This window comes from Magallana gigas, chromosome 7, assembly GCF_963853765.1.
Source record: "Magallana gigas chromosome 7, xbMagGiga1.1, whole genome shotgun sequence".
In the NCBI taxonomy this organism is placed as follows: domain Eukaryota; kingdom Metazoa; phylum Mollusca; class Bivalvia; order Ostreida; family Ostreidae; genus Magallana; species Magallana gigas.
This window is the reverse complement of record NC_088859.1, coordinates 44,064,749-44,091,304: the sequence shown is the minus strand read 5'-3', so window position 1 is coordinate 44,091,304 and position 26,556 is coordinate 44,064,749. Positions and strand designations below refer to the sequence as shown.

Here is a 26,556-nt window from a genome sequence, read left to right as displayed (position 1 = left end):
TTCTCATGTTACTTTATTACTATGAACTCTTCTTAACCAAGGAAGAAATGCAATCAGAAAAGAAAGAAATATTATGAACAAAAATGATGAGGAAACTCGAATTTAATCTGTAATTAGCTTTGTTTTACTGGTTACGTAATTGTGTGATTTCCTGTTTGTGCTGGTACCGTTTAAATAACATTTAGATATGGAGAGTTTTGGAAAATGAATTTAAAGAAAAAAATCTAATTAATCACATATATTTTTGTGTACTGCACAATGTAGTAAGATGCTCAGAGACCCTGAGCACTTTTGTAGTAGAAATTATTTGCTAGTCACAGCAATTATGGCTTGCTAATAAAATTCAAAACATGGAAAAGGATTGGGCCATTTTTTAAAAAATTGTTCTTTTGCTATATAGCTCTCATGATTGACTGATGGAAAAGTACTGGTCAGAATTTATTTTCATTAGCAATCTTAAAATGTTTTTTAGATGAAGTTGCTTGCAGGTGTTTTTTTTTTAAGTTATTCACAATGGTTTCAAATGTATTTGTCCATGAAACTTAGAAAAAAATTAAATCCTTATCTTCTGAACCAAAATTGAAAACTGTGTTAGAAAAGAGAGATTGTTTTGATTTTTTGACAGTAAAATGGTCAACATTAAATAGACCTACAAGTATAGTACAGTTATGATGATTTATGATGATGATGAATGGGAAGGTTTTTGAAGATTTTTCTCTAAAGAAGTCTCTATATATGTTTATTTGTATTTTTTGTTGATTAAATAAAATGATAAACTAATTCTTTATTAAAAAATAGAAACTAGCTAGATCATGATATATACCAGGTATGTGTGTCATTGACATTGAAACCAATATTTCATCAAAGCCCAAATAAAATTATTGTTTGATTGGAATTGCCTCCCACCTCATTGAAATACCACTGCTGATAATATTTTATTAGCAAAAACATGTAATAAAGAACTTTTTTTATGTGGAAGTTTTTATTTTTTACCAATATTAATTATTTAAACTTAAAGTTCAATCCCTCACTCCCCCCTTGGTCTAGAAACCTCCAGACAGCAATTCCAAACAAACTTTTTTTTTAAGGAAGGCCCAATTAAGTTTTGTATTTTTTGTATTCTGAATGCAGTAAAATTCACATGTACTATTCAGACATGCTTTGTGTCAAATATAGCTTCATGTTGCTTGTCATCAATAATTTTCCAAAAATGACTTTTTTTATGAGTAAATTTATTAATAACAGGAAGAAGTCATACTAAAAACAAATATTTCTACGTTTGTAGGTTGATGAGGCTGAGCTGGAAGAAAAAACCAGGGCTTTCAAATCTCGACTGAAAAAAAAACAGCCTCTTGAAGAAAAGGTAATGTCATCTGGCTGTAGGGAATGACAGATTTATGATTTTGTGGTCAGACAGAATATTAGAATCGTGTTGTTTTCATAAGAAGTACAAAAAAGATTCAAAGAGTCGCATATTAACCCATCTGCAACATGTATATGATGACGTAATGAATGAATTATGTGTAATAAAAACCCTATCTGTAATTGTTAAATTAAACCTGTAAATATAGCATGCACAATTTGAATTAAAATTTTCAACAGGAACTGCAGATTTTAAATAAATGTTGAATTGATGAATATACATTAATATTTATTTTATTTTATTTGAAATGTACTAGATAATCCCCCCCCCCCCCCCCCCCCAATTTATGTTGCTCAGTTTTGCTTTAGTGTATAACGTGCACATCCCTAAAATGTTGTACAAATGATAATCTCAGAGGTGGAGATGTCAAAAGTCATGAAGAGGTGTGAGCCAACTCCCTGGATCAAGTTTTCTGTTTGAGATAATCTATCATATATTACAATGTATTCAAATTACTGCACTTAGCTTTTTGGCCTTGGGAAAAAACTCAGTGCAAAAGTGTATTTTCTCTTGAAATTGTATGTTTTTGCCCATTAATTATCCCATTTTGATGTGATATATGTGTCAAATTATATGATTAATTCCAACTAATCTAGTACAAATTTGAGAGAAAATGAATTATCTACCTGGGAAATTTAGGCACCTTTTCACCAAATATTGATTTAATTGTATTATTCCTAGAATGATTTTGTAAATATGATTAAGGGAGGGTAAAATACATTATTTATTTGATAATTTTAATGGCATGGTTCCTTTTGACAACAAGCTGTGAAGGGTATTTTCAAACTGGGATTGAGTATTCAGGACACAAAAAAGTTATCCAAAAATTACATTTTTAATTGCTTCTTTTTGATCTCTGTGAAGAAGGGAGGGGCTCACAAAACCAAGGTCTTGGATAGCATGCTAGTATTTAGATGTTCACCCATTAACAGCATTGAATTGAAGTCGTTTAGTGTACTGTTCCTGAATAAAAATGTCCGAAACACTGGGCAAAGAAAGTGTCAAAAATGGCCCCAATTTATCTTCATCATTGGCCCAGATTTTGATGGGTGACACATCCCTCTCTGAGGCAAAGTATAATTACTTTAGGATTTTTACTTTATTTTACTAAATATGTATTCATGTGCCATTATCTTTCCATATTTATACACAGATGGAGATACAAAAGTACAAATCTGTTATGACATTGACAGTGATTTACTTTGAGAAAGTTGCATTATACAAATTCAACTCCTCAGCAAGCACTTTTATACAAATTTATCACGATTTAAGCTGACTTGTCATACCAAATTTTAAACCATCATTTAATACATAGAGAAAAGTATTCATTCATGTTCAATTTTACTTGGCAATGACTCCTAATTTCATTTCCTGATAGTTTCGAATGGAGCTTAAAAGCAAGGTATGGTAAAAGAGAGGTGCTGTTCTGCATGTGACTTGATCCCACTGCTATTTTGGAGAAAATTGACGTGAATTCACTGCTCAATCACAATGTCAGCATCTGGTGTTGGCACCTTCCCAGCACACATGACTTAAAGCTTCAACAACATGGCTTCCTTTGTTCTCATTTAATTATTCATAAAGTGAAACTTCTCTCCATTTCTGTTTGTCCTGCAATTACTATCTTCTTTCTTTCCCATAAAAACTATTTTGTAAGATTTCAAACGTGAACATTATAATTCTAAAAAAGTATTTAATATTATTAACCATGAAAATGAAATATTTGAAAAAAAATTGCACAGAACCATGGAGAAATGCTTCAATTGTAGTGTTACTATAACACATTCTATGTATTCAATAGGGAGTTTTTATGCCAACTGCTGAGGAGGCATTTGATTTCTTCACTCATGACTTTGAGCCAGAACCAGAGGAGCCAAAGCCAGAAGTTGAGGAGAAGGAGGAAGAGGAGAAGGAAGAGGAAGAGGAGAAGAAGGAAGGGGAGGAGGAGGGAGAGGAAGGTGAAGGGGAAGAGGTGAGTGCTTATACATATACATATGTAATACAAGTATATAACTTTGGATACAAAAGTGTTTAATTTTTACATAGACACATGTTTAATATGTTACTAGTATGGTTTCTCATTCACAAATGTATTTAAATTTTGTAGGATAAGAAGAAAAAAAAGGAAAAAGAGGAAGGTATTAAGAAATCATTTGTTTCAGAGTTGAAATAAAAAAAAAAAGTTACAAGCCAGATGTTAATTGGTTTGAAAATTGTTGTTCACAATGATTACTTATCAATGAACTGTAGATGAAGTACCTTTAATGGAGGATGTTGATGAGGAAGGCTATGGTTTTTATGCTGTGAGGAAAGCTGAATATGATGATACACCCGAGACTGCCAAAAAGGAGGCCGAGAAACTGTACTATCCCTCTGTCACATCAGGTGTGTATTGTCTCAAGGAATAGCTACCAAATTTATATGAATATAAACTAGTTTGCAACAGTTCAAACTAAAGCTATATACCTCAAATTGGATCACCATTCATTTCTTATACTAAATTTCCTATCAATGGGCGAGAAAAAAAAATAAAGACAAACTGTGCTGTTTTTAAGTAACAAGATATTGTACTGAATTGAAAAGTAATGCCATACACATTTATATAGTGTAGTTGTAAGTAGTTTGATGTAGGCATGAATCTTTATTCATGTTAACACATAACAACATTTCTAAGTGTTTACCCTGATAAATAAAAAGAATTTGAAAATCATGAAAACAGGAAACTGGCATTTTTCAGCATATGCTTCATATTGATGGCAACTGTTTGCAATTGACTTTAGTCTTCAGTAATAGTCTGAAACGAAAAACACTTAAAATGTTCAAAATTATTATTTGGGAAAAAGACAAAGCCGTTGGAATGTTGGTGTCTGAATTGTTCTTAAGACAGGATGTACTTCCTTTAAATCTACTGTTCATTTCGTCCTCGATATTGTTTTGAATATTTGGCAATCCATTTTAAAAATTATTTAAACAAAATTTTTTAGTGCGGTATATGAATTGTCATTTCCATAGATTGGAAAGTTCTGGAGGAAACTCCAAACCTAAGTGTTTATAATATCTCGGGTCTCGGGTCGCAACCAGAGGTCTTAATATCTTGAGAGTTTAATAGAAATCCGCCAATGGCAAGACAAACAAATGCATTTATTTCATATGATCAAATTGAATATATTATACTCTGTGAACACTTACAACTTAGGTTCAGTGTATAACAATTACCTTAGCCAATCAGATAGCACGTTACATAGGATTTTCTTATTATGTTTTTCTGTACTGTAGTCTCTGTATTTATCTCTGTATTTAGTCTCTATATTTTATAACAAATACCGGTACATCAGTGAAATTAGAAGTCACCATATCTCGTTTTGTATCTTATGTAAGGTCTGTACAGTTCAGATTTTTATAATGTTCCTAAGTATCAATATCAGTTCACTAAATATTGGTTGGGTTCTATGGAATCTCTCTTTATCAAAATATACTTCAATTTTCGATGTTGAATTTTGTCTTTATCGATCTATGAAATACATCTATTTGTTTTAACCTGAAGATATACACTGCGTATATAAATATCAAATTTTTGTCATATTTGGTCATTAGGCATATCTTGTGTGACAAATATGTAAGGTCTGCATGTGCAATTGTCATGTTGGTTTTTATATGTATCTCAGTTTATGCAATCACTCAGATCATACAAAGTGACATGAAGACAGGATCTCAGAATCTTATATGAGGTCCTGCTGAGCACAAAAAGCTTGCTTTGTTTTTTGCTGATTATTTAAATTCTTTCCTTTGTATCTTTTTTGTATGAAAGACAAAGATATGTTTTATTCATCGTTAGAGTACAAAGTTCAATTAATTTTAGAATCTGTTGATGAGGTCAAGCCAAGTATTCAAACAATGGAATTACAATGGTTCTCTATTTGTCCTACAGGTGAAGTCTGTGTATTACCGGTAACTATGCATTGTGTAATAACCATGCAACACAGACCTGTGGCAGTAAGACCTGGAAAATTTAGAATAGACACAAGACAAAAAAAGACATTGACTATACTGTAATCATAATTATTCTTAATTAGATTATTGCGTGTAAATATAGATAGATCTCATTAGCATGATGAGATTGTCATACCTGAAGCCCAGTCTATTGGTTTCGACCCCTCTGTTGTACACTTCCAGTTAATGCTGAAGAAAAGGCGAAGATACTCCACGACAAGCAGCCCCGTTTCCTGGAAGATGAGGGGTTCTATGTCGGAACGCGACCCAAGATATCGGGCTGGAACGTCAACAAGATGGAAAACAGGCTGATCAAAGAACTTCATGTAACTAACTCTAGAGTTCAATCATTGTTTACAATTTGTATTCAGTGTTTGTACATCATGATTGTACTAGCTAGATAACAGTTTTATTGTTATAGCAGAGTAACAACAAAAATTCATAATATCAAAGAAATTGATCTTTTTTAATCATTTCCAGGAACTTATACATATAGTTCTTTAAAGGGATATCTTGCAAACATTTAACACATTCTCTAATCTATGTACTCCAAAAATGGTTTTCTTAAGCCAATCACGACTTTACTGAAAAGTATCACACCCCTTTATGTTTTTAGAGAGAGAAGTGGTTTGGTGAGGATGGGCGGATGATAGTCCTGCCTAACCCCCTTCGTCCCACCCCGTCAAGACCCCCCATTACGGAGGAACAGGAACCGGGTCTGGAAGTCCAGTACAGGAAGGCCATCATGCACGAGTTTGACAGCCGCTACATCGACGGCTCCCTGGATAATGCAGGCTACTACCAGCTGGACGTGGACATCAACTCGCTGTCCTTCTCCCACCATCACCTTTTCAGCAGAGAGCACGTGTTGGCGACCAGGCTGTCTCAGCTGTACGAGGAATACATGGACAGGCAGAAGAAAAACATGGCCGAGTATCTCTCTGAGAAGGTCAGTAAAAACAGCAATAATGCCTGTTACAGATTTAGGCAACAAAACTTAATTATCAGGTTTTATGTAAAAAGATATATATACAGTATTTTCTTGAAGCTTTTGTTATTATAATGGGTTTTTCTTAAAGTTTATTTTCAGACAAGTAATTCCAAAGTATGTTAATATATAATTCTACTTTTCTGTTGAAGCTTAAAGCTCTGAAACTGTCAGCAGTTCATTTGAAAGATCACATGGCAGCTAAAAAGGTTTGTACTCTGTAAAGGTTTATGAGATTGAATCATGATCTGATGTACATGTACATGTACAAAGCAGAATCTCATTGTTTGTTTCTTGCTTTCTACAGTCAGAACATGACTACGCAGATCGATCCAATTTTCAAAAGAGGCTTCAAGACTACAAGGATGAAATAAGGTAAAATTTGATTAAAAATAAGAGTTTATTTTAGTAAGAAATTTCAAAGTTTGTAGAGTTTTCAAAATAAGATATTAAAAAATACTAGTTCCCATTTTTGGGTTGGTTTACACCGTTAATTGTATACCGTAATTAATGAAGGGAGAGTGTCTAGGTCCTAAAAATATGGTCACCTGTATACATGTACATTTTTTTTCATATATTAAGTATTGAGGGTTTTTATCACTTTTTGTCTTACAATTGTATGAACCAATTCTTTTTCTTACAAAAATAAGAATTGATTAGTAGTAATTAATTAACTGTTTTATTTCTTGGTTCTAGGAGAGCTAGAGCACTGAGAGACAAAGAGGAGAAAACAGACCGTCTGTTACTGAAGGCCATCATCAAAACCTGGAAGGACATCAAACAGCAGAGGGAGAAACAAAAGTTCATCAACACGCCCCTCAAGCTGCAGGTCATCACGTGAGTAGTGGATCGGTTTTATTTTATTTTTATTTTACTGTATTTGAATGGCTCACTGCCACAGATTGTATACTGTAGATTCTTAATTAAACCCGAGGAACTTTAAAATCTTACTGTTATTTTTCAGATAATTGTAAATTAAAAGATTTTATTTAAAAAGTTTGGTGCTTGAGATTTTATGTTCCAATGATTTGATCAATACAGCAGAACTGTGGAATTAAGTACTTGCAAAAATAAGGAATATACAGTACATTTATGCTAGTTTTTTAGAATGGGAGAGGATGTTGTTGAATTACAATTACTATCTAGGTTCATGCTAAAGGAGTAACTATAGGCAGCTACTGTAAAAGTGGTTATTTACGCTGGTGGTTAAGTACGCATTTTCTATGGTCAGACATTTTCTATGGTCAGACAAATTGTCAATACGCGTGGATATTAAATATGCTGATATGTGATTTACCACAATAAAGTTTTGAGCTTTTTACCTTCTGTGTGGGGGTATTTTACGTGGATTTAGGCTTACCACATAACTAGTGTAAATTTCCCCCACACGTAAATAACCACTTTTATAGTATGTGAAGTTTATTTTTACAAATGAATGTCCATCACTGTGCAGAAGTTGCTGGTTGCCATATAAAGGCTGTGACTTTGTTGTACTGATTACAGAGAGGAAACAAACAAAGAATTTGACCTGACCCAGTGGAAGCTGGAGATTGAGGATGAGCTGGAAGAGATGGAAGAGGAAGCCACAGAGATTTACAACAGGAAAAAGGCAGAGTATGAGGATGCTTTAAAGAAGCATGCAGAACAGGTCAAGGCAAAGGTAAGTCTGTCCTTTATCCATTTATCTATAGGATGTGTATAAAAGAGAACATTTTATCCACTGATAAGTAAGACACTGTATCATGTAAATATGTTTAATTTCAAGTAGATGTATTTCAATGCAAATTAAGATTCATAAATCTTTATATCCCTTTTCATATTTAGTCACTGAAAGAAGTTTACTCTGAGAAAAGCATAAATTTTTCTGTATTGTTATATTTCATAGGAGGATGCTCGTGTACGGATACATAAAAGAAGCCGTAAACAGTCAACCAAAGGATCCAGGGCCTCGTTAGGATCCAAGGCCTCCAAACATAGCGCTGAAAATGAACCCAATCCTGTATGTCACAGAACTCTATTTTAATTACATTTTGAATTAATAAAAGACTTCAACTAAAAGTGAATGTGCCAGATTGTTTTTTAATACTACTGACCATTAAAAGCTTAAGAGGTATGAATCTTACCTTCATCTGTTTTCAGGAGGAAGAAGCCAAAGATCAAGAGATTTTAAATGAGCCAGAAATCGAAATTCCAGACAAACCAGAGGAGTTTAACAAGGAACAGGCTAGGAAAGACATCATTGCAAAAGCCAAGGAAATTAGGAGGAGGCCGGGTGAACCCAAGCTGTACCCAGAGGTCACCAGTACTCAGCCAATCACAGAGGCCAGTAAATGTCCAAGGTCAGGGTCACAGTCACTCACATTGTTCTATTTCACACAGTTTATGTTACATGTTTGTGTTGTACAATCTTTCATTCAACATGTGTGAAAAGTTAATGGAAATGAATTGTTTTTGCAGAGGAGAACAGCAGAGGAGAAATGATGTCAGTAAATGTGAAATGTTCCTTAAAGTTTTATTTAACAACAAGGAGGTCTCGAGAACTTCATCCAAGTAAGATCTACTTGTATATGTCTGATATCATATTCTTTCTCTTTCCTTTTTAATCAAGTTACGTATTGTATTCTTGTAATTCCTCATTTTACATTTTAGACCTCTCACTCAGGAATTCAAGTTAAATTTTGGACAGATATTCAGTTTAAAGATTGTACAGTGGCCTGAGAGTATTACATATCAGGTAATTAAAATATGAATTTAATGATTTTTCTTTTATTCAAAGTATTAAAGGAAAAATTGACTGGAAAACTTCATTAATGCGTGTAACGTCAATCAAAAGAAAATTATTAAATTCATTTCTTATCAATTGATAAAACAATTTCAAATCATAAAATGTTAAGTGTCATCAAAAAGTTTAAATAATGTAATTGAAGTGGTGCATAGGAATACACAATAATAACAGCAACATCATTCAAAGTGGATGCACCTTCTGCTGATGCTGAATTTAATGAATTAAACACAAAATGAAAGTTGTAACCTATAACAGCTGAATTGGAAACAAAGGGAAAATACAAGTACATGAGATGGCTTGTCATATTCTTCACTGTGCAGCGCAATCGTACAGCAATCATGGACAGAAATAGTTAATATTTCGACAAAGAATAGTATGCATGTGCAATTTTTGCAAATTTCGTGGTAATTTGATTGTGTGGTTCTTAAATGGTATTTCTGCCCCTTGGAACATGCTAAAGAAGGGGTCACAATTTAAGCCGAATTCTGATGACCGATAATAATATACGTGCGTTAATCTAAAATTCCTCATCATTAAGAGTTTAAACAGCAGTGTTACCATAACAATGCATGTATATTAATTTATGATTCCTTGAACAGCCAGCCTCGCCAAATATGTTGATCACAGATGAGTCAAGCACATGAGCAGACGAAATAATGAGTAAACACATAATGAATTAATTGATGTGTACTCTTTATTTGATATGTACTCTTTATTTTTCAAGGTTATATTCTTAATTTTCTCTATGATTTTGTATAGCTACATTAGACTCGCTTACAATAAAAAGATCCTAGCTTAACTCTTTTTTGAAAATGTTTATTTTAAAATTCCCGTGCTATTGATAGCACAAAACTAGAGCACAGAGAAAAGTATTTCCGAATGCTGAGTCCAAACAAACACAAAATTTGATTGATGCAGGAATTTTTTTAACCAATCAGAAGTGCTGATATCTCATCTAACTAACAAATATTAAATAATTAGTGAATTAAAAAAAAGTCAGAATCATTCTCTGTTTGAAATCAGGAAGAACTGTGAATAAACTAGGATCATGTACTTGATGCAGTTTTAAAGGAGCCATTCATTTACTGTACTTACATGTGATAGCTCTTTATGACAGGTGTATGAGACGTCGGGCTTCGGGGGAGAGATGATATGCGAGATCAACTCCAGCATCCCGGACTCCTCGGTGACCTCTCAGAGTGTACAGCTGGAGAATTTGGACTTCAGTAGCGACCACAGAGTCAATCATGGACATGAAGGCGTGGGTAGTGGTACGTATGTACTCAAGTGTTTAAACTCAGAAGTGTTTGTCTTGTCCATCCAACCTTGTTTGGGCAAGATCAAGGTCACCGAGACAATCATGTTATTCCTTTTTTGGCCACCGGTAGATTCTTAATTAAATGTGAGGAATAAATATCCGCGTAAAATGGGGAGAATCACCCTTTGCAGATTTAAAAATCTCTCCATTTTTTTTCTTAGAGTGGAGAACTACAAGAAATAAGGATAAAAGTTCCACGTTCCCAATTTTATACTCTTGCAATTTGATACAAAACAGCGAAGTCACGGAATTATGTACTCGCGAAATATAAAGAATTTACAGTATATATTTAAATGGAAAAAAATAGGATGCTCTTTCTTTTCACAAAGATTGCCTGTGAACTAATTATGTGTCATGACCTTGACACTAGTTTGTTTGGAAAAGTATAAAGTTATTGATAACATAAATTTTCCCAGTGTGGCTATCATATTGTGAGCTCCTTCAGAGAACCTCTAGTTTTACAGGTGACACTGACATTCCACTTCAAAAAATATTTTCATCTCATTAATTCCAGTATCTTATGATAAAAACAATTAAAAAGAATTTTCCAAATTATTCAAGTGTGGAGATTTTGAAATTTGTTGACAATGTATCCTATTTATTGCTAGGAGTACCTTTCTCCTTTGGAGCTAAGAATGAAGGAACAGAGACTTTGTACACAACGGGTGAGCTGAGGTGTTCTGTGGCATGGGCGATCAATGATCAGGGAGAGCTCCTGGTCCCCCCCAGCACCCAGGAGCAGGGCAACATGTTCTAGTAGGTGGCTCAGAGAAGGGACAGGGTAGTTCCTCAGTGAATCCCATCACACAGAATAAAACAGAAACAGTTAGAAAATAAACAAGACTTACTGTGGAATTAGTACAATAAGTGGTGGCTTAGTTTTTGTGGTATTTGTGGGAAGCCCTACCCCATGAATTTGAATTATTGATGAATACAAATTTTGAAAGGTTAATTATATTACTGAAAACCGAAATCCACGAAATTACCGTAGATCCCCAGGAATAAGCAAAAAACCCACAATCCACAAATATTGGCCCCTGCAAAAAATGACCCCACAGTAGTAATCATGCCAAGTGATCTTGAGAAAATAATGTATTTCCGTCATATTTTTTCAACACTTCTTTTCTGAAAACAGAGAAATGAACATTCAAGTCAAGTCTACATGTAAGGGCATGCAATAGTATTTTATGTCTGTTTTAGTGCCATGAGAAAGATGGACCCTGTAACAGCAATTGGAGCTGCAGGGGTGGTGGATATTCAGAAACTGGCCAAGTGGTTTGAGGACTCGCGACTGGATCCAAATGATCCAGCCAATGCAGACCTGGTGTACATGTTAAAGGTACAGAACAGTACAACTTACTTTTATGCAAGTTTAATAATACTGACATAAAATAATTGTAGCATGAAGCATCTACTGTCGACTGTGAAACAGGTTGACTGTTGACACTTTCCATTATAAGTTGCCATCCGTCAAACTGTCCCTTAATTAACAAAAGAATGTTATTGAAAGTGTTAACTGTCAACCTGTCCCTTGGTCGACAGTAGATTGTGTAATGGAGGTGTCAAAGGTCAACCTGTCCCCCAAAAGTGTCAACCGTCGACCTGTCCCCTAGTTTACAGTAGAGTATATTATGGGAAGTGTCAACTGTCAACCGTTGACCTGTCCCTTGGTCGACAGTAGATTGTGTAATGGAGGTGTCAAAGGTCAACCTGTCCCCCAAAAGTGTCAACCGTCGACCTGTCCCCTAGTTTACAGTAGAGTATATTATTGGAAGTGTCAACTGTCAACCGTTGACCTGTCCCCTGGTCGACAGTAGATAATGTTATGGAAAGTGTCGACCTGTCCCTTGGTCGACAGTAGATTGTGTAATGGAGGTGTCAAAGGTCAACCTGTCCCCCAAAAGTGTCAACCGTCAACCTGTCCCCTGGTTGACAGTAGAGTATATTATGGAAAGTGTCAACTGTCAACCGTTGACCTGTCCCCTGGTTGACAGTAGAGTATATTATGGAAAGTGTCAACTGTCAACCATCTGTTGCCTTGGACGATACAATGTATGTAGCTCAATTATGTGTAAGGGTCACAAGAAAAAAAGGAAAAGCAAGGACATTTGTGATTGGATATTAATATAAAACAATTCTCAAAAAATTTTTTTTAACTCAAATACATAAAAATTATTAATGTTTTGATTTAAAGATACTCTGTTGGTGACAGTAGCATTATTCCATTTGAAAAGGACACGCAGTTTTAAATCAATGAGTCCTCACTTTCACTCCTTTAAGGCCCCCAATAATTCGACTAGGCTATCCGAGTAAAATTGACATCCCTATTTATTTCATTTTTATTTTCTATATATTTATCTTTTAAATGAATTCTGTTTAGAGTTTGGCAAGCACATGGTCTGTCTTAATACCCATACTAGTCCCTCATATAAGATGAATATCCTTTGTTTTATTGACTTCAGTAAATTATATGATATATTTGAATGTCTTAAGGCTACTACTATTGTCATTTTTATTTAGAAGCATATCAACCTTTTTTCATTTTAGTCAAAGGGAGGTGAGTCAGCGTTACTTGGACCAAAAGAATTTTTCCGCCTGGAGCAGCTACAGGAGGAGTTTAACTTCTGTGATGATGAGGCTATTGATGAAAACAAGCGGTTTAGGCTGATATATCTCAGAGACAGTGAAGTCACAGAATTTAAAAACTATAAAATGATTCCTCTCCTGGACAGAGACATTCCCAGGGATACATTTGCGGTACCTATTTGTATTATCTAAAGATCTTGAAACTGTACATGAAACCGTGTTTGATTTGCTTAGCATTATTTGGTTTAACATGTTTTTGGATAATGGTGAGTGCTAGCTACTGTACATCTCAATCTGCGAGATGTGAAAAATAAATTAAAATAATTATCACCTATATAGATTATGCATCATATAAATTGTTGTCAAAGTAAATTTTGAACTCTAAATAAATTGAATTAAATTGAAATTTTACTCATCATCTATAAAAAAATTACACGAAAATGAATTAATCTTTTCCAGGAGTATGAGAAAAAGAAAAGAGAGGAGGAGAAATACAAAGAAGAGAAGGACATTGAATCTCACCGGGCGGCAGTGTCAAAGTTCATGCAGAGGGTACCTACCTAATTCACCCCGCCTATCTTATTATTAAATAAAATCAGTGCAGTTTGTGGACTGACCTTGCCCTCTGATTATTGTAGGTGAGGGAGCAGGTGATAAGGAGATTCCGCTTGCTGGCTCATCAGAGAAGACTTGAAGATGTCATCAACGAGGAAGCTGTTCCAAACATAGCGTATGTCTCCTTCTTATATTTACATGGACTTTAGTTCTACCATATATCTCTTATTGCATTTTATAGGTTAGTGTTAGGTCAAAACACAGTAAATCTTTGAAAGGTGTTTGTTGAATCACTTTGAAAAAAAAAAGTAAATAAACGTTTTCTTTGCAATAATTTAATTGACCAAACTTAACGCATATCTGATTTATTGATAGCCTGCTTGGAACAAGTGTACTGAAACTGACGGAGAGAAGGCGTCCGCTACGAGTTGAGAGGAAGGAGAGAAAGAAGGTGGTGCCTCAGACCATCGACAATGTCAAGATCCTGATCAACATAAACCGTGCGGTGTACGTCCCTCGGAGGGTGGCAGCCAGGTAAGCTGACAATGTGGTTAGGTCAATACTGCTGTAATGTTAAAGCCTTACACATTACTTATTTGTTTCCACTTAAAATTTTCTATTGCATATTGTTTACAGCGCTGTAATACCCAGGACTTGTAATATACTATTTATGATGATGTTATTGTTGAGAATGGGACATTATACATGTACTTTTGAATTTATTTTTTTAAATAACATGTATGTATACAAAGCATTTTTGTTTTAATAACAATATTCAATTTATTTCTTCTTCAGACAATACGGGTATAACAATGGCATTGAAATAATCAATCATTACCTTATAGTTTGAATAGCTAGTGATTTATTAATTAATTGATATAATGCTTTGAGAGTCAGCTTTCATTAAACACAGCCTAATTTGTGAAGATTTACTTTTACTACAATTCTAAATGAAGCGATGACAGAGTTACAGGTAGTTATTTGTTTTGGCAAGCTTAAGAGCTTTATCACCAAAGCTGCATACAAAAATGTTTTAAACTTTCCATAAAAGTTAGAATTTTCTTTCGAAGCATATAGAAAAATTCAGAAAAGGAAATGGTTTTTAAATCTATTGGTATTTGATGTAAATGAATTTGAAAGTTTAAAAATATATGGATTAAAAAAAATTGGTTTTCATTTCTGATCACTTTTATTTACAAGGAATACATGAACATGTAGAAGCTAGATTACTTATACTGTAGATTCCCAATTAACTATGAGGAAAATGTTAAATTGCGAGAACAATCCTTAGGGATTTTAAAAATCTTATTATTTTTTTGACAGTCATGAACTGTTTTAAAACAATATCAATACTTTAGTTCCAGCAGTTTTATATTCTCGCAATTTGATACAAAATGGTGAAATCACATGATTAAGTACTCGCATAAAATAGGGAATCTACAGGTAGCTTTTTGAAATGCTAGACACAAATAGACAACATAATTTAAGATAGAGAAATGAAATTTATTTTTACTATTAATTGATTAACATTGATCAATTGTATTTTTAAAAAAATAAAAGCTGCATTTCTGTTTAAATCCAAACATGAGCAATGCACAGATGATGATTCCTTTTATAATGTTTGATATGAATTCATTTCTAAACAAACTCATAAGATATTTCTCTGTCACTATTTCAGTCGAGGTGGTGCCATGACAGCCCGGGAACCAGACAAGGCAGTAAAGAATATCGTAGGAGAGGTAGGTTCTGTATGACTTTAACTTACCTGGTACTCGTGTACTTTTGACTTCTTGATTACTTTGTTCTTTGTTACCAGCAATTTACCTGGTTCAATGTGACCTGTAATTACCTGGTTCTGTGTAACCTGTAATTTACTTGGTTTTGTGTGACCTGTAATTTACTTGGTTCCATGTGACCTGTAATTTACCTGGTTCCATGTGACCTGTAATTTACCTGATTTTGTGTGACCTGTTATTTACTTGGTTCTGTGTGACCTATAATTCAACTGGTTCTGTTACCCATTTTTTACCTGATTCTGTGTTACTTGTAATCTTATAATACCTGGTTCATTTTAGGTTGTTTAACATTGACACTTGTTTTTCATTAGACTCAGGTGCAACCCTTCATTGAGGTCATGTTCCAAGATGTCTTCCTCCACACTGAGGTAGGCGATGGTCCAAACCCCAGCTATAACGAGGAACTTGAAATGCCATTCAAGTAAGATATATTTAATAAACTTGAGGTTTTGAATCAGTTCTTTATTTCCATTTGCCAAACTTATCAATAATGGGAATTTAAATTTTCTAATGCTCATGAAATCTTCTTGTTTTATGGATTATAAATATTCAAATTTACAATGAATTTTTTAAAAACGCCTATTACAGTGTACTTGTTTAACAAACATGTGAGTAGATTGATATATATACATATGAAATGTGTGTTGCAGAGCTCCTAATGAAGACTATACCCCAGGAAATCTACAGACTGTGACCGACAACATTTACCTCAACCTGTTTGATCAAGTGTTGATTGACATTCAAGAGGTCAGAACTACTTCAGACTAAGTGATATAGCTAAAATCAAAGGATCAGGAATCATGCCTATATACATTACAATTGTTTGAGTTTGATGACAGCATTTTTAACATACAACATACATGTAAAAATTAGATGCTTTATGATGGTTATAGTGTTCCATATAAGAGTATTCAATGTACATGTGTACATTACACAGTGTAAGATGCCATTACAAGTTACTGAATACAACTGTACATTACACACCATAGATGTGTACATTACACACTGTCTGACATCCGTAGAAGTAACAGTATACAATGTACTCTCCTGTTTGTAGGATGATAGACAGCGAGGGACTACGGTCCACCAGAGGATCGAGAAGAAGTGGCTGGGAGGTCTCACCATTCCTTTCTCCACCGTCTACTTCAATGGAAAGGTAAACCTACAATAGCAACTCGTACTTTTTTGAAATCCAGTCTTTAAGAATCTCAGATTTACTCCTAATATATTCTTTTGAATTGTAGAAAGTAAAATTTAGATGGGCTCAGTATCAACAAAATCTGGATTTAATATTTTCTGAGACATTATACCGGTACCCAGATTTTCTTCAAACTGAATATATCTGAATGACGCTTTCTGCAATGAAACATAATTCAATGAATAAGCTGATATGTACCAATACAATCTAATTAGAAGACTTGTTTTAAACTGGTGATAAATCTATGATTCTGAAATAAAATTAGAACTGTCAAATGCTTGTTACAGTAGTCATTTAGTTAATGCCACCAAATTGTATTTTGAGCATTACAGATGTTTATATCATGATGAAAGATAATTCTAAAAATAATCTATCACTTAAATGCAACACAAACCAGCAAATTTGAATCCATCTGTGAATAAAATCCAGACAGCCCCCATGATTCTATAATACACACTGGGTACATTATTGGCTTTGTCTTGTGCGTCCATAAGACTTGTTGAAAATGAATGACTGCCTGTTAACAAAACATTATCTTTCTTTAGTTTACATACAATCATGATTGTTCTCCTGTAGATTGATGGCACGTTTAAGCTGAACAAGCCGCCCGTTTTGCTGGGCTACACTCAAGGACCAGACGAGGAGGAGGGAACATCTGTTAGATCAAATGAAGAAAATACTTATCTCAGTGTGTTTATGACCATAGAACCCCCTCTGCAGCCCCCAGAGCCTATGAGGGAGAGGGTGAGTTTCTATTTTCAATTGTGTATGGTGTAAGGATAGTACTCTGTTATTTTTCTTATTCCCCTCTCCCCTGGAAAACTATATATTCGGTCATTATTGCAGGAGTTATGGTTCTTTTACAGCAATATTTATAGCTTCCCTACATGTGTTATTGTACCGTAGTTATATTTGATGAAGGGTTGTGGTTCTTCAAACAAGCCTAATTTTTTGTTCCAGTTTGCTACCACAGAGGATGAGAAACTTCTTCAATATGCTGATAACTGGGAGAAGACTTTGAATGCAAAGTTTAGTGACAGGGAGTACAAGACAACTGTCATTGATGTTAATGGTAAAACAGTCTTTGTCACACGGTACTTCAAAGCTCTGGAACCGCCCCCCGATATATTTGGAAGTTCAGATACAGAAGTGAAGAAAATGGTAAGATTCAAATATTATTCTTTATTATACTTTCATGTTAAATACAGAAATCTGATTGGTTAAGAGGCAGTTGATAATCAGTTCTATTACCCTCAGCATTAGCAACACACTTAGCAACTGGTAACACAACAAATTATTACATGCACGTAAATTATGCGCGTACGGTTCGCCATAGAATTCACGTCATTTCTATATAAAAGCAGTAAAAAATTCTCTAAAATTAAGGCATTTAGTATAATAAAATGAATAGTGCCTGTTTGGGAGGATAACAGTTTAAATTGACACCCCTTGAAAACCATTGTGAACCTCCGCTTTGTGTCAGTTGACAATGGTTTCCTCAGGGTGTCAATTTCAACTGTTACCCTCCAAAACAGGCACTATTTATATAGTATCGTTTATCATAGTATTTCACCTATCCTAGCCACAGAATAATGTTTTCATTTTCATATTCTGAAAAAAAAATTACAAGTTTGAAAAAAGAATTGTTTCATCTATCTAATTCGAATTTCTAATTAGTATTGAAAATATCTGAATCATTTTTATCAGGATGCTTAATAAATAATATCCAGAGTTATGGTATTTTGGTGTTTTTTGTGTTCATGTTGATGGTGTTATTTTTGCAGGAGGTGGTCGCCCGCTATGTGTCTATGATTCCATCTGTGTCAGACAGCGTTGTGTTCCCAGGTCTCTGTGACATCTGGAGCACCTGTGATGTAAGTCCACTCGAACAACATGTGTATCACATTTATTGAAAGAAACTGTATGGTGAATAAGCTTTAACCTCAGATAATTACTCAGATGTGAGATCCTTGAGCTTCAATTTTTTTCCCCTGTTCTTGCATATTTTAAATAGCTGACTTTGTTTGTTGGCGATTTGTAACATCTGTGGTTCATGTGTGTTACAGCAATTCCTACAAATGATGGCCGGGGATGAGGAGGAGCATGCAGTCTTGTTGGCCAACTACTTCCTCTACATGAAGAAGATTACTTGGCTCATCATTGGTAAAACATTCATTAGACCAATAGATGTAGTGGAAAAAATAACTTTCAAAAAGAAGCTATTAAAACATACATTTAGTCATTATAGAGTCACAAAAGTTTTTTTAACTTTTCTGATTACATATATATATATATATGACGGTATATATATTTATATATATAAAATGATGATATGATTTCTTTCTTCAGGAAAGGGAATCCCAGAGGGTCCCACTGCGTATGTGATGACAGAGCAAGAGAACGACTATTGGATCTGGAATGCTGGGACAGGCGAACACTTCAGTTACCGGGACAGCTACTGCCCCCTACAGTCCATCAGCTGTCTGATCAATGCAGAAAACGTAGGTCTCATTATCAATGCAAAATACATGTACCAGTTCACAGGTTTCATTATCAATACAAAATAGATTGGTTTCAAAATCAATACAAAATAGGTAGGTTTTATTATCAATGCAGGAAACCTTTGTTACATTATCATCAAAACATATGTGAGTTTCATTATCAGTGCAAAATTTGTAGGTTTCATTATCAGTACAAAATACTTGTTTCAGGTTTCATTATTAATGCAGGAAACATTTGTTATGTTAACTCTGTCAAAAACCTAGGTTATGATATAAAATGTAGAAGGCCTAGGTTATGATATAAAATGTAGAAGGCCTAGGTTATGATATAAAATGTAGAAGGCCTAGGTTATGATATAAAATGTAGAAGGCCTAGGTTATGATATCAATGTAGAAAACCTGGGTTTCTTTATGCAATGAAGAATATTAATATGGCGTTTATAAGACATCTCGTAGGCAAGTTTTAAATATGGAGTAATTCAGCATCAATATTATACTTGTTTGTTTTAGATATGGGCCAATACTCAACAATATGAGAAACCAGCACAAATGAACTTTGACCTTTCCCAGGGTGCCTCGTGGAGGTCATTTTTCACCCGCAGCTTTCCAAACACAGGGATCGCTAGTTATCAGGTGATTTTTTAAAATTCACTTCTTGATTTGTATTTATAATAAAAAAACAATAACTCTGGGAGGCAAAAAATAGGGGATGAAGGCATATTCATAGCTTTTAAAATATGTAAGTAAAGGGGGAGATTTTGTATCCCTGCTGCTGAATTTTTTTAATTTGTGTTCTACAGCTAGAAAGACTTTACCAAAAACCTTGAATAAGAATGTTCTCTGGTTATGAATACTAAAATGGCACCTTATATAATGTATGGGATAAAACGATGGTTTTATTTCATATATAACAGCCAGAGAGACTGTACTATAAACCCACAAACAAGAACGCTGTCCTTGACCTTCAGGAGAAGATAGAGACACTGCTGAAGAACAAGATAATGGAGTGGAGGAGTCGGCTGATCACGCGCTGGAACAGGCACTGTACGCAGATCATGAGGAAGCTCCTCCCCGTGTAAGTCACCAGTCACCCAACTCTTCATTGTGCTACATGTATTTCTGAGGTTTGTGTAGAATCAGTGTGAACTACATGTAAATGTATTTCTGTGGTTTTTGTCTTAATCAAATCATCTCATTTTGATTTCTTAACAGTTTGGAAGAAAACCTTGGACATAGCCCTGGGGAGCAGCACTTGGCAGAGTTGGAGAGTACGTTTTCCGCTTACAAAGTTTCAGGATTTCCCATCAACATGCCATACAATGAGATCAACCCAATCGTGGATGCGGTGTTCTCCACACGAGTACATGCCCACGACACCAGTGATGTGGAGTTTGCTCTGGCTGTCTACATCCACCCTTACCCCAACGATGTGCTGTCTGTGTGGGTCTATGTGGCCTCCCTGATCAGGAGTCGATGAGTGGCCCCCCAATACATTAAGAACTTGAAATATCAAACTGTGATACATGCATATCAAAGATTTAGCGCTTTTATTTATTTAATTTAATCATGAGAGAATGTGTATTTTAGTGCATACTTTATTAATGGTTCTTTCATTTCCGTCCAGTGATATTTGTTTTAGATCATGAACAAATGTGATAAATTCGTGAATAAATAGAAGAGATCCGTGGCCCTGTCTTTGTTCCTGTGTTTGTCCTACTGAAAAGGAAACAATCTCCTAAGTCCCTGATTAATCATATATTGTTGAATGCAGTGATATTTAAGAATTCAATACACTTTTACTGTCCTAGATAAGTGGGCCACATTATTTTCCCTAATTGTCATCATTAAAGAACTTTCTATATCACTTCAAGATCAATACCTTTATATCTCTGTTTGCAATTTCCGAGTAATTTATTGACAGTTTTAAACAGCCGCTTTTTTTTCAATCAATGAAAGAGAAGTGATACGGTGTGGTCGGGAAAAATTATTGACAATTATTCTGGGTAGATTTGTTTTTAAATGCAAAATTGTTGAATAAATGTTTATTCTTTTAAGCCTTTCCTTCCGACAAAAGTACATGTAGCAAGATTTCGGCAAACATATTAAGCGCGAGACTCTTCCAGGTGAGATTTTTAACTGCTGTGTCAATTTCAATCTTTAAAATCTATATTTGCGCAGCGGATAATTTGTATGTATATGTATTAAAGTGTATTGCATACACGGGGTAAAATTCAAGATCTGGATTTTTTAAGGAACTGCGCCTATTTTCTGGAGGACTTTTGAAATCTTAAAGAAAAGAAAACTGAAGCGGTCAGCGGATAATGCAGTCACCATAATCGCTTGCTCGTCTCTGGGTATTTCCCCCCGAAATTTTGAGGGATGAAAAAGTCTTTCTTGGTCACAAACTTCACGAGCTGACATTGAAATTGATGCTGTTTTAGGGATTTTGTGGAATTTATCTATGGGCTGACCGATACACCAAGGCTTGCACACCACTTGAGATAGCTTTTTTTTTCTCCGTGCACATGCCTCACGACGCTTCAGTGAGATTAATTGTGATTTGATAAATACCGTGGTCCTCGAATCTGCTTTGTGACAAATAAGGAGGATTACAAAATTGATTTCTGGCCTTGGAAAAGGTTGTTAAAACAATCCACCAATATTAGCTCGCTCATTTAATCTGTTGATTGAGCGTTGCTTTGTACAAGTTTGCCATTTTAAACTTTTACCTAAACACAGGAAAGACCGGTACTTAACATTCAAATCAATATTCAATATTGAGTTTTTTAAAGAATGCAGATTGGATCGAATTCTTTTCAAATTTATAAAGTTTCCGCCACAGTCGCTTAAAAAAATATTCATTCATATGATAATTGATTGACTTTGGTAATAAAGCCTTCGCTCGGGAAAGCGCACCTTCGCAACCAGGCGAACACAGGCAACAATTAGTGACCAATTGTGCTGTGTTTCATCCATATTTGATGAGTTGCTTGGTTTTTAAATTCCTGTTTACGTGCCGATATATGGCCGGGCAATTAACGAGTTGATTGGGAGAAAGTAAAGATCTAATGCAGTTTATCTGGCGGTGATATTCTATATGAGATAATTTCACACTCCGCCGGGGGAATGCGAGATTGATCGTAGAAGATTGGGAAAGGTGTTAGTTTATGGTGGAATCAACGAAAAAAGAAAAGGATTATTATTTAAACTGATTTTTATTTTTCAAAATGTCCAAATTTATGTTTCACATACGATTTTCTAGTGAGGAGGATTATCTCCATCAGCATGAACTGTACGAGATGCTGCGATCCAGGAATTTATATCAGGTGCAATTCGATTTAAAGAAAAGGTTGGAGAAACGCATTCGCTCTATAGAACTAGCTGAAAAAATGCATGTTGCGACTTCTCAGAGTAAGAAAACCATGTTCCTTCACACGGTTCAAGAGCGCATTAAGAAGAGGAATCGGTTTGGGGAACGATATAAACGTAATTTTTCTACCGGGGATGTCGAGGAGGAATTAGAAAACCAGCCCAAAAACCATCTTAAACGATCTCCTAAGGTAATCAGACAAACGAGCCAGGAACCTCCAGACACGAGCGAGAAAGAGGTGACCAGAAGTCAAACAGCGCCGGAAATGGGTATTTTTGAAAAATACAAAGACGTAAACGCACCTACAGACGAAGAACTGATGACTTTGAGGCGAAACGTTACATTCTGCGGTAAATCTTTCCCTATGGCAAAGAGTGCTAAGCGGCGCTCCCGACCTCAGCATCTTCAGTCAGTAGAGGAAGTTCAAGGAACCGACAAATTAACAGAAATTAACGATAAACAGGAAAATAATTCCCAACTTTTACCGGAAATCAATGCGGGAAATTCCAAACCAGACGAGACTAGGAAGAAAAGGACTTTGTCTCCAGCCAACTTGGCCATTGTTAAAAATATGTCAATGTTTGAATCCGGCGTCACGGCACCAGACGGGCGGCTGATACTGTCTAAAGAGGACTACGACGAATTCATCGATCAGTACCGCCAGGCGCAGAAAAACTGGCTGCGTACACAGCGGCGTAAAAGTGAAAGTCTTGAGGAAAAAATAAGAAACTTCAAAATTGTAAGCGATGAACCATCTTAGGGTTTTTTAAATATACTTAGTGACACCAAACTTATGAGGAGGAATGTGAATACCCTTGCTAATTCTTTGCAATACCATTCCAATACTTTGTTAGTTTATAGATTATCTTGTTACAGTCCAAGACCATTCAAACCTTCAATTATTTGATGAAGATTTAAACTATCAAATTTTCACGGGACAGTGACAAACAAAGATAAACAAGGAAGGTTGGTTTTCTCAGCGCGCGATCGTTCGATCAATTATCGATAGGTTTGCTTGGACCATTTTGTGTAATCTAAAAGGGATTGAGAATCGATGTCCTGTACACTTCCTAAGAAGTATCAAAGTTCGAACACAGCGGTAAAAAGATACACTTCAAACAAATTAACGTGTTATCTTTTTAATGTGAAAACGATTCCAGACTTCAACGATCGAACGAAGAACAGCCACAAAAATACCGTTGCATGAGGTATGCCGTTTGGAGCGATCATTTGTTCCGACGCCTTGTAACATTTACCTAGTAAAACTTGGGTTTTTTTTTGTTAAACTAATAAAATTTCTGTTAATTAGCTATCCTTTTGGTGATTACTAGTTAGCACAGAACGAGGTGGTACAACTATTTACAGATCAAAGACAGATTAAAGAGCTCGAGATGTGGAATTGAATGTCGAATCTCCCTTTACAATGGAGATTTATTAGAAAACGACTTACAAATTACCTTAAAGTGCAATCGAAAAAACCAAAACAAACACAGGTGGTTTCAAGAATAATTATTGAATTAATTTGTACCGGTATATTGGCGTTATATTTATAAAAGGGGTGGAAATGAACCGAGTCAACAAGGTACAAATTTTATTAATATTTAAACAAAGCCTTGATTCTAGGAGGCGTGGGGAAACTCTATGCTATGACGCATTCTTTCGAAATGAAAAATTAGAATTGCTGGCCCTACAATTTTTCTTATATAGTTAGGATAATACTGATCCACGAGTCATGAGTTCGATTTTTGTTTACTTTTTTAAAATGATATCCCAAAATGTATTTCATGGTCAAATACTAGTATTATACAATTCGAAAATTAAAAAACAGTGATTATGTTTTAAATGCAATGTCCTTTCATTATCTTAAATGTCCAATTCCACCTAAACGAATTTCTTCATAAATCACGCACGAGCTTATTTATTTTTCATTTATATGATCTTTTTCTGTTCTTTTTTTTTTTCGAGAGAGGGGGGGGGGGTATTTATATATATTATTTATATATTTTTTTTGGGGGGGGGGCTGAGTTATGAGTCACATCTATTTAAGTTTCACAGCAATTGTCCGATATAGATAGGTTTATGCAAACGAAAGAGGATCCCCCACACCTCACTGTAAATGTACTGCACTAAGTTGATTAAATTATGCATTACTTTTACGTGGATTTCAACGAAGTGCTAGCACATCGACTTTGTTCAAAATGAAAGAACAAAAGATCATGAAAAATGGGATTTTTACGTGAATTTCAACCCCGTTTTATTTTAAACCCATTTTTCATGACCTTTTGTTCTTTCATTTTGAACATAGTCGATGTGCTGGCACAGGAAATTTATGAAAGATGAATAGTGCGCATAAAGAGATAAGTAAAGAGAAATCACGAGAAAATATGTCGTAATTACGAGAAAAGACCTCGTTATTACGACATTGTTTATTCGTACTTTCTAAAGACCTCTTTATTATGAGTAAAAATCTCATAGGTTCTTCATTTTTTTCTAGTAATTAGGAGATCAGATCTCTTTATAAGATGAAAAATATTTATATAGGGCACCATTCGTATATTGTACTGTAGTGTTGGGAATGAACAGAACAGTAATGAACACATAGATAGCGAACAAAATTAGATAAAGCGTACGATACTTGTAGCAAAACATCAATATAAGAATACGTTTTCATCTTACTGTAGAAATATCCCTTTATTGCTTAAACCATCAACATTTTCGGTTGACAATACCGGTAAATAAGAAAATTATTTATACTAATATTTTTCCCATACCAATAGTTTTTTTTTATTTGTAATAACATAATTTATGCTCATACTCTCCAGAAGTATTGTCCGTGCTCGATCATTAATAAATACAGTTACTATGTATTTGTAATAAACCACCAAATACAATTAGCTGGCGTTAATTGGTTAAATCAAGGAAATTTGCAAACATAGCGTATTTGCTTCAAATACGCTAGCACAAGAGGCCTACAAGCCATGACGGCACCCGACTACCATAGCTTATAGATTGACATGTCATCAGGGTCTCACTTTTGCATATTAAGCCTCAGTTTGAAGTCTAAACCCGAATCCGAAACTTATTTGACGTTTGAAAAACTTCTATTCATAAAGTGTGTGTGTGTGTGTGTGTGTGTGGAGGGGGGGGGGGGGGGGACTAGAGTTGCAGGAATCTCAAATTATCTATACACTAGCTCGAGGGGCCAAACATTGTGATGAACATTTGGTTAAAAGCGCCCTGCATGCCTTTATTTTTCAATCTTGTATAATATTTAGTTTTATTTGTAATGCATACAGCATGCACACTGTTTATTTCTACAAGCACGCCATGCAAAGGAAATAAAAGTAGATTTCCTACAACAGATATGTTTAGTGTAACATTGCCAAGTGACAATTTATTTTGTGAATTTAAACATGTAAAATTGTTGACGGACGACAAACGGTAATAGGGATTCAACTGACCTTAAAAACAAATACAAGTTCACTATACGGTCATACTAGTATTTGCCACGCACAGGTCCTGGGGATGGTTTGGTCATGTTTTTCACAATTTATATTCCTGCTCTTGTAGTTTCAAGAAGTTAAAATAAAAAGCTAATCCCATTCTTGTTGCAAATAATCAATAAGTCTTTGTTTATAAGAGTTTAATACAGATGTGTTTCAAGTATGTATCTTGGTAAAAACTTTTTATTATTCACTATTCTCCAATTTCGTCTAACATGACATTTGTGGGGAAAACATGTTTTTCATCATATTATACTAAGGTTTAAACAATCAAAAGTACAATGAATATGAAATATGCTTATTATACGTTGACTTTCTTTTTGATGAAATATCTCATGTAAACGAGTTTACAGTTACAATTAATTTTAGAGGAGCTTTTCATGCACATTCTTTAGGTTTTCTTGCCGGATCATACATCTTTCAGACTGTCGCCGTCTACTTGACTTTTACTTTATGCTCATTTTTTTCAAAAGAAAATTTCGTTATGCAAAAAACACGCACTTTCATTTTTATACTAATTTTTTTTTGGGGGGGGGGGTAGGA

At 34.7% G+C, this 26,556-nt stretch overlaps 2 protein-coding genes across 3 annotated transcripts in view; both read left to right on the top strand.

Annotated features, from left to right (window-relative positions):
- The window catches only part of LOC105327578 (coiled-coil and C2 domain-containing protein 2A), a 31,467-nt gene extending 10,640 nt beyond the window's left edge, over positions 1-20,827 (top strand). Inside the window, exons 8-41 of one of the 2 annotated variants that reach the window (XM_034458790.2) lie at positions 1,286-1,363; positions 2,802-2,825; positions 3,225-3,395; positions 3,531-3,561; positions 3,674-3,808; positions 5,597-5,739; positions 6,030-6,362; positions 6,554-6,610; positions 6,709-6,776; positions 7,098-7,238; positions 7,905-8,061; positions 8,287-8,400; positions 8,541-8,740; positions 8,859-8,951; positions 9,051-9,135; positions 10,304-10,457; positions 11,113-11,260; positions 11,705-11,843; positions 13,052-13,261; positions 13,550-13,642; positions 13,729-13,820; positions 14,021-14,179; positions 15,324-15,384; positions 15,753-15,862; positions 16,092-16,188; positions 16,499-16,597; positions 17,216-17,383; positions 17,600-17,800; positions 18,424-18,513; positions 18,706-18,802; positions 18,989-19,140; positions 19,651-19,773; positions 20,055-20,215; positions 20,353-20,827. In XM_034458790.2, coding sequence (XP_034314681.2) covers positions 1,286-1,363; positions 2,802-2,825; positions 3,225-3,395; positions 3,531-3,561; positions 3,674-3,808; positions 5,597-5,739; positions 6,030-6,362; positions 6,554-6,610; positions 6,709-6,776; positions 7,098-7,238; positions 7,905-8,061; positions 8,287-8,400; positions 8,541-8,740; positions 8,859-8,951; positions 9,051-9,135; positions 10,304-10,457; positions 11,113-11,260; positions 11,705-11,843; positions 13,052-13,261; positions 13,550-13,642; positions 13,729-13,820; positions 14,021-14,179; positions 15,324-15,384; positions 15,753-15,862; positions 16,092-16,188; positions 16,499-16,597; positions 17,216-17,383; positions 17,600-17,800; positions 18,424-18,513; positions 18,706-18,802; positions 18,989-19,140; positions 19,651-19,773; positions 20,055-20,215; positions 20,353-20,617 — 4,449 coding nt within the window. In that variant the 3' untranslated portion in view covers positions 20,618-20,827. The remainder of the gene's footprint in view (positions 1-1,285; positions 1,364-2,801; positions 2,826-3,224; positions 3,396-3,530; positions 3,562-3,673; positions 3,809-5,596; positions 5,740-6,029; positions 6,363-6,553; positions 6,611-6,708; positions 6,777-7,097; positions 7,239-7,904; positions 8,062-8,286; positions 8,401-8,540; positions 8,741-8,858; positions 8,952-9,050; positions 9,136-10,303; positions 10,458-11,112; positions 11,261-11,704; positions 11,844-13,051; positions 13,262-13,549; positions 13,643-13,728; positions 13,821-14,020; positions 14,180-15,323; positions 15,385-15,752; positions 15,863-16,091; positions 16,189-16,498; positions 16,598-17,215; positions 17,384-17,599; positions 17,801-18,423; positions 18,514-18,705; positions 18,803-18,988; positions 19,141-19,650; positions 19,774-20,054; positions 20,216-20,352) is intronic. The other variant, XM_066065499.1, reaches the window with a different exon arrangement.
- Positions 20,828-20,981: 154 nt separating this feature from the next.
- LOC105327576 (uncharacterized) lies at positions 20,982-23,820 on the top strand. The gene is made up of 2 exons (XM_011428141.4): positions 20,982-21,263; positions 21,393-23,820. The coding sequence occupies exon 2, from the start codon at positions 22,368-22,370 to the stop codon at positions 23,268-23,270; it is 903 nt and encodes a 300-aa protein (XP_011426443.3). The 5' UTR covers positions 20,982-21,263; positions 21,393-22,367; the 3' UTR covers positions 23,271-23,820.
- The last annotated feature ends 2,736 nt before the right edge of the window (positions 23,821-26,556 follow it).

Excerpts from the sequence above, each read along its gene's own strand:
- LOC105327576 (XM_011428141.4), top strand. The coding sequence starts at position 22,368 with ATGTCCAAATTTATGTTTCACATACGATTTTCTAGTGAGGAGGATTAT.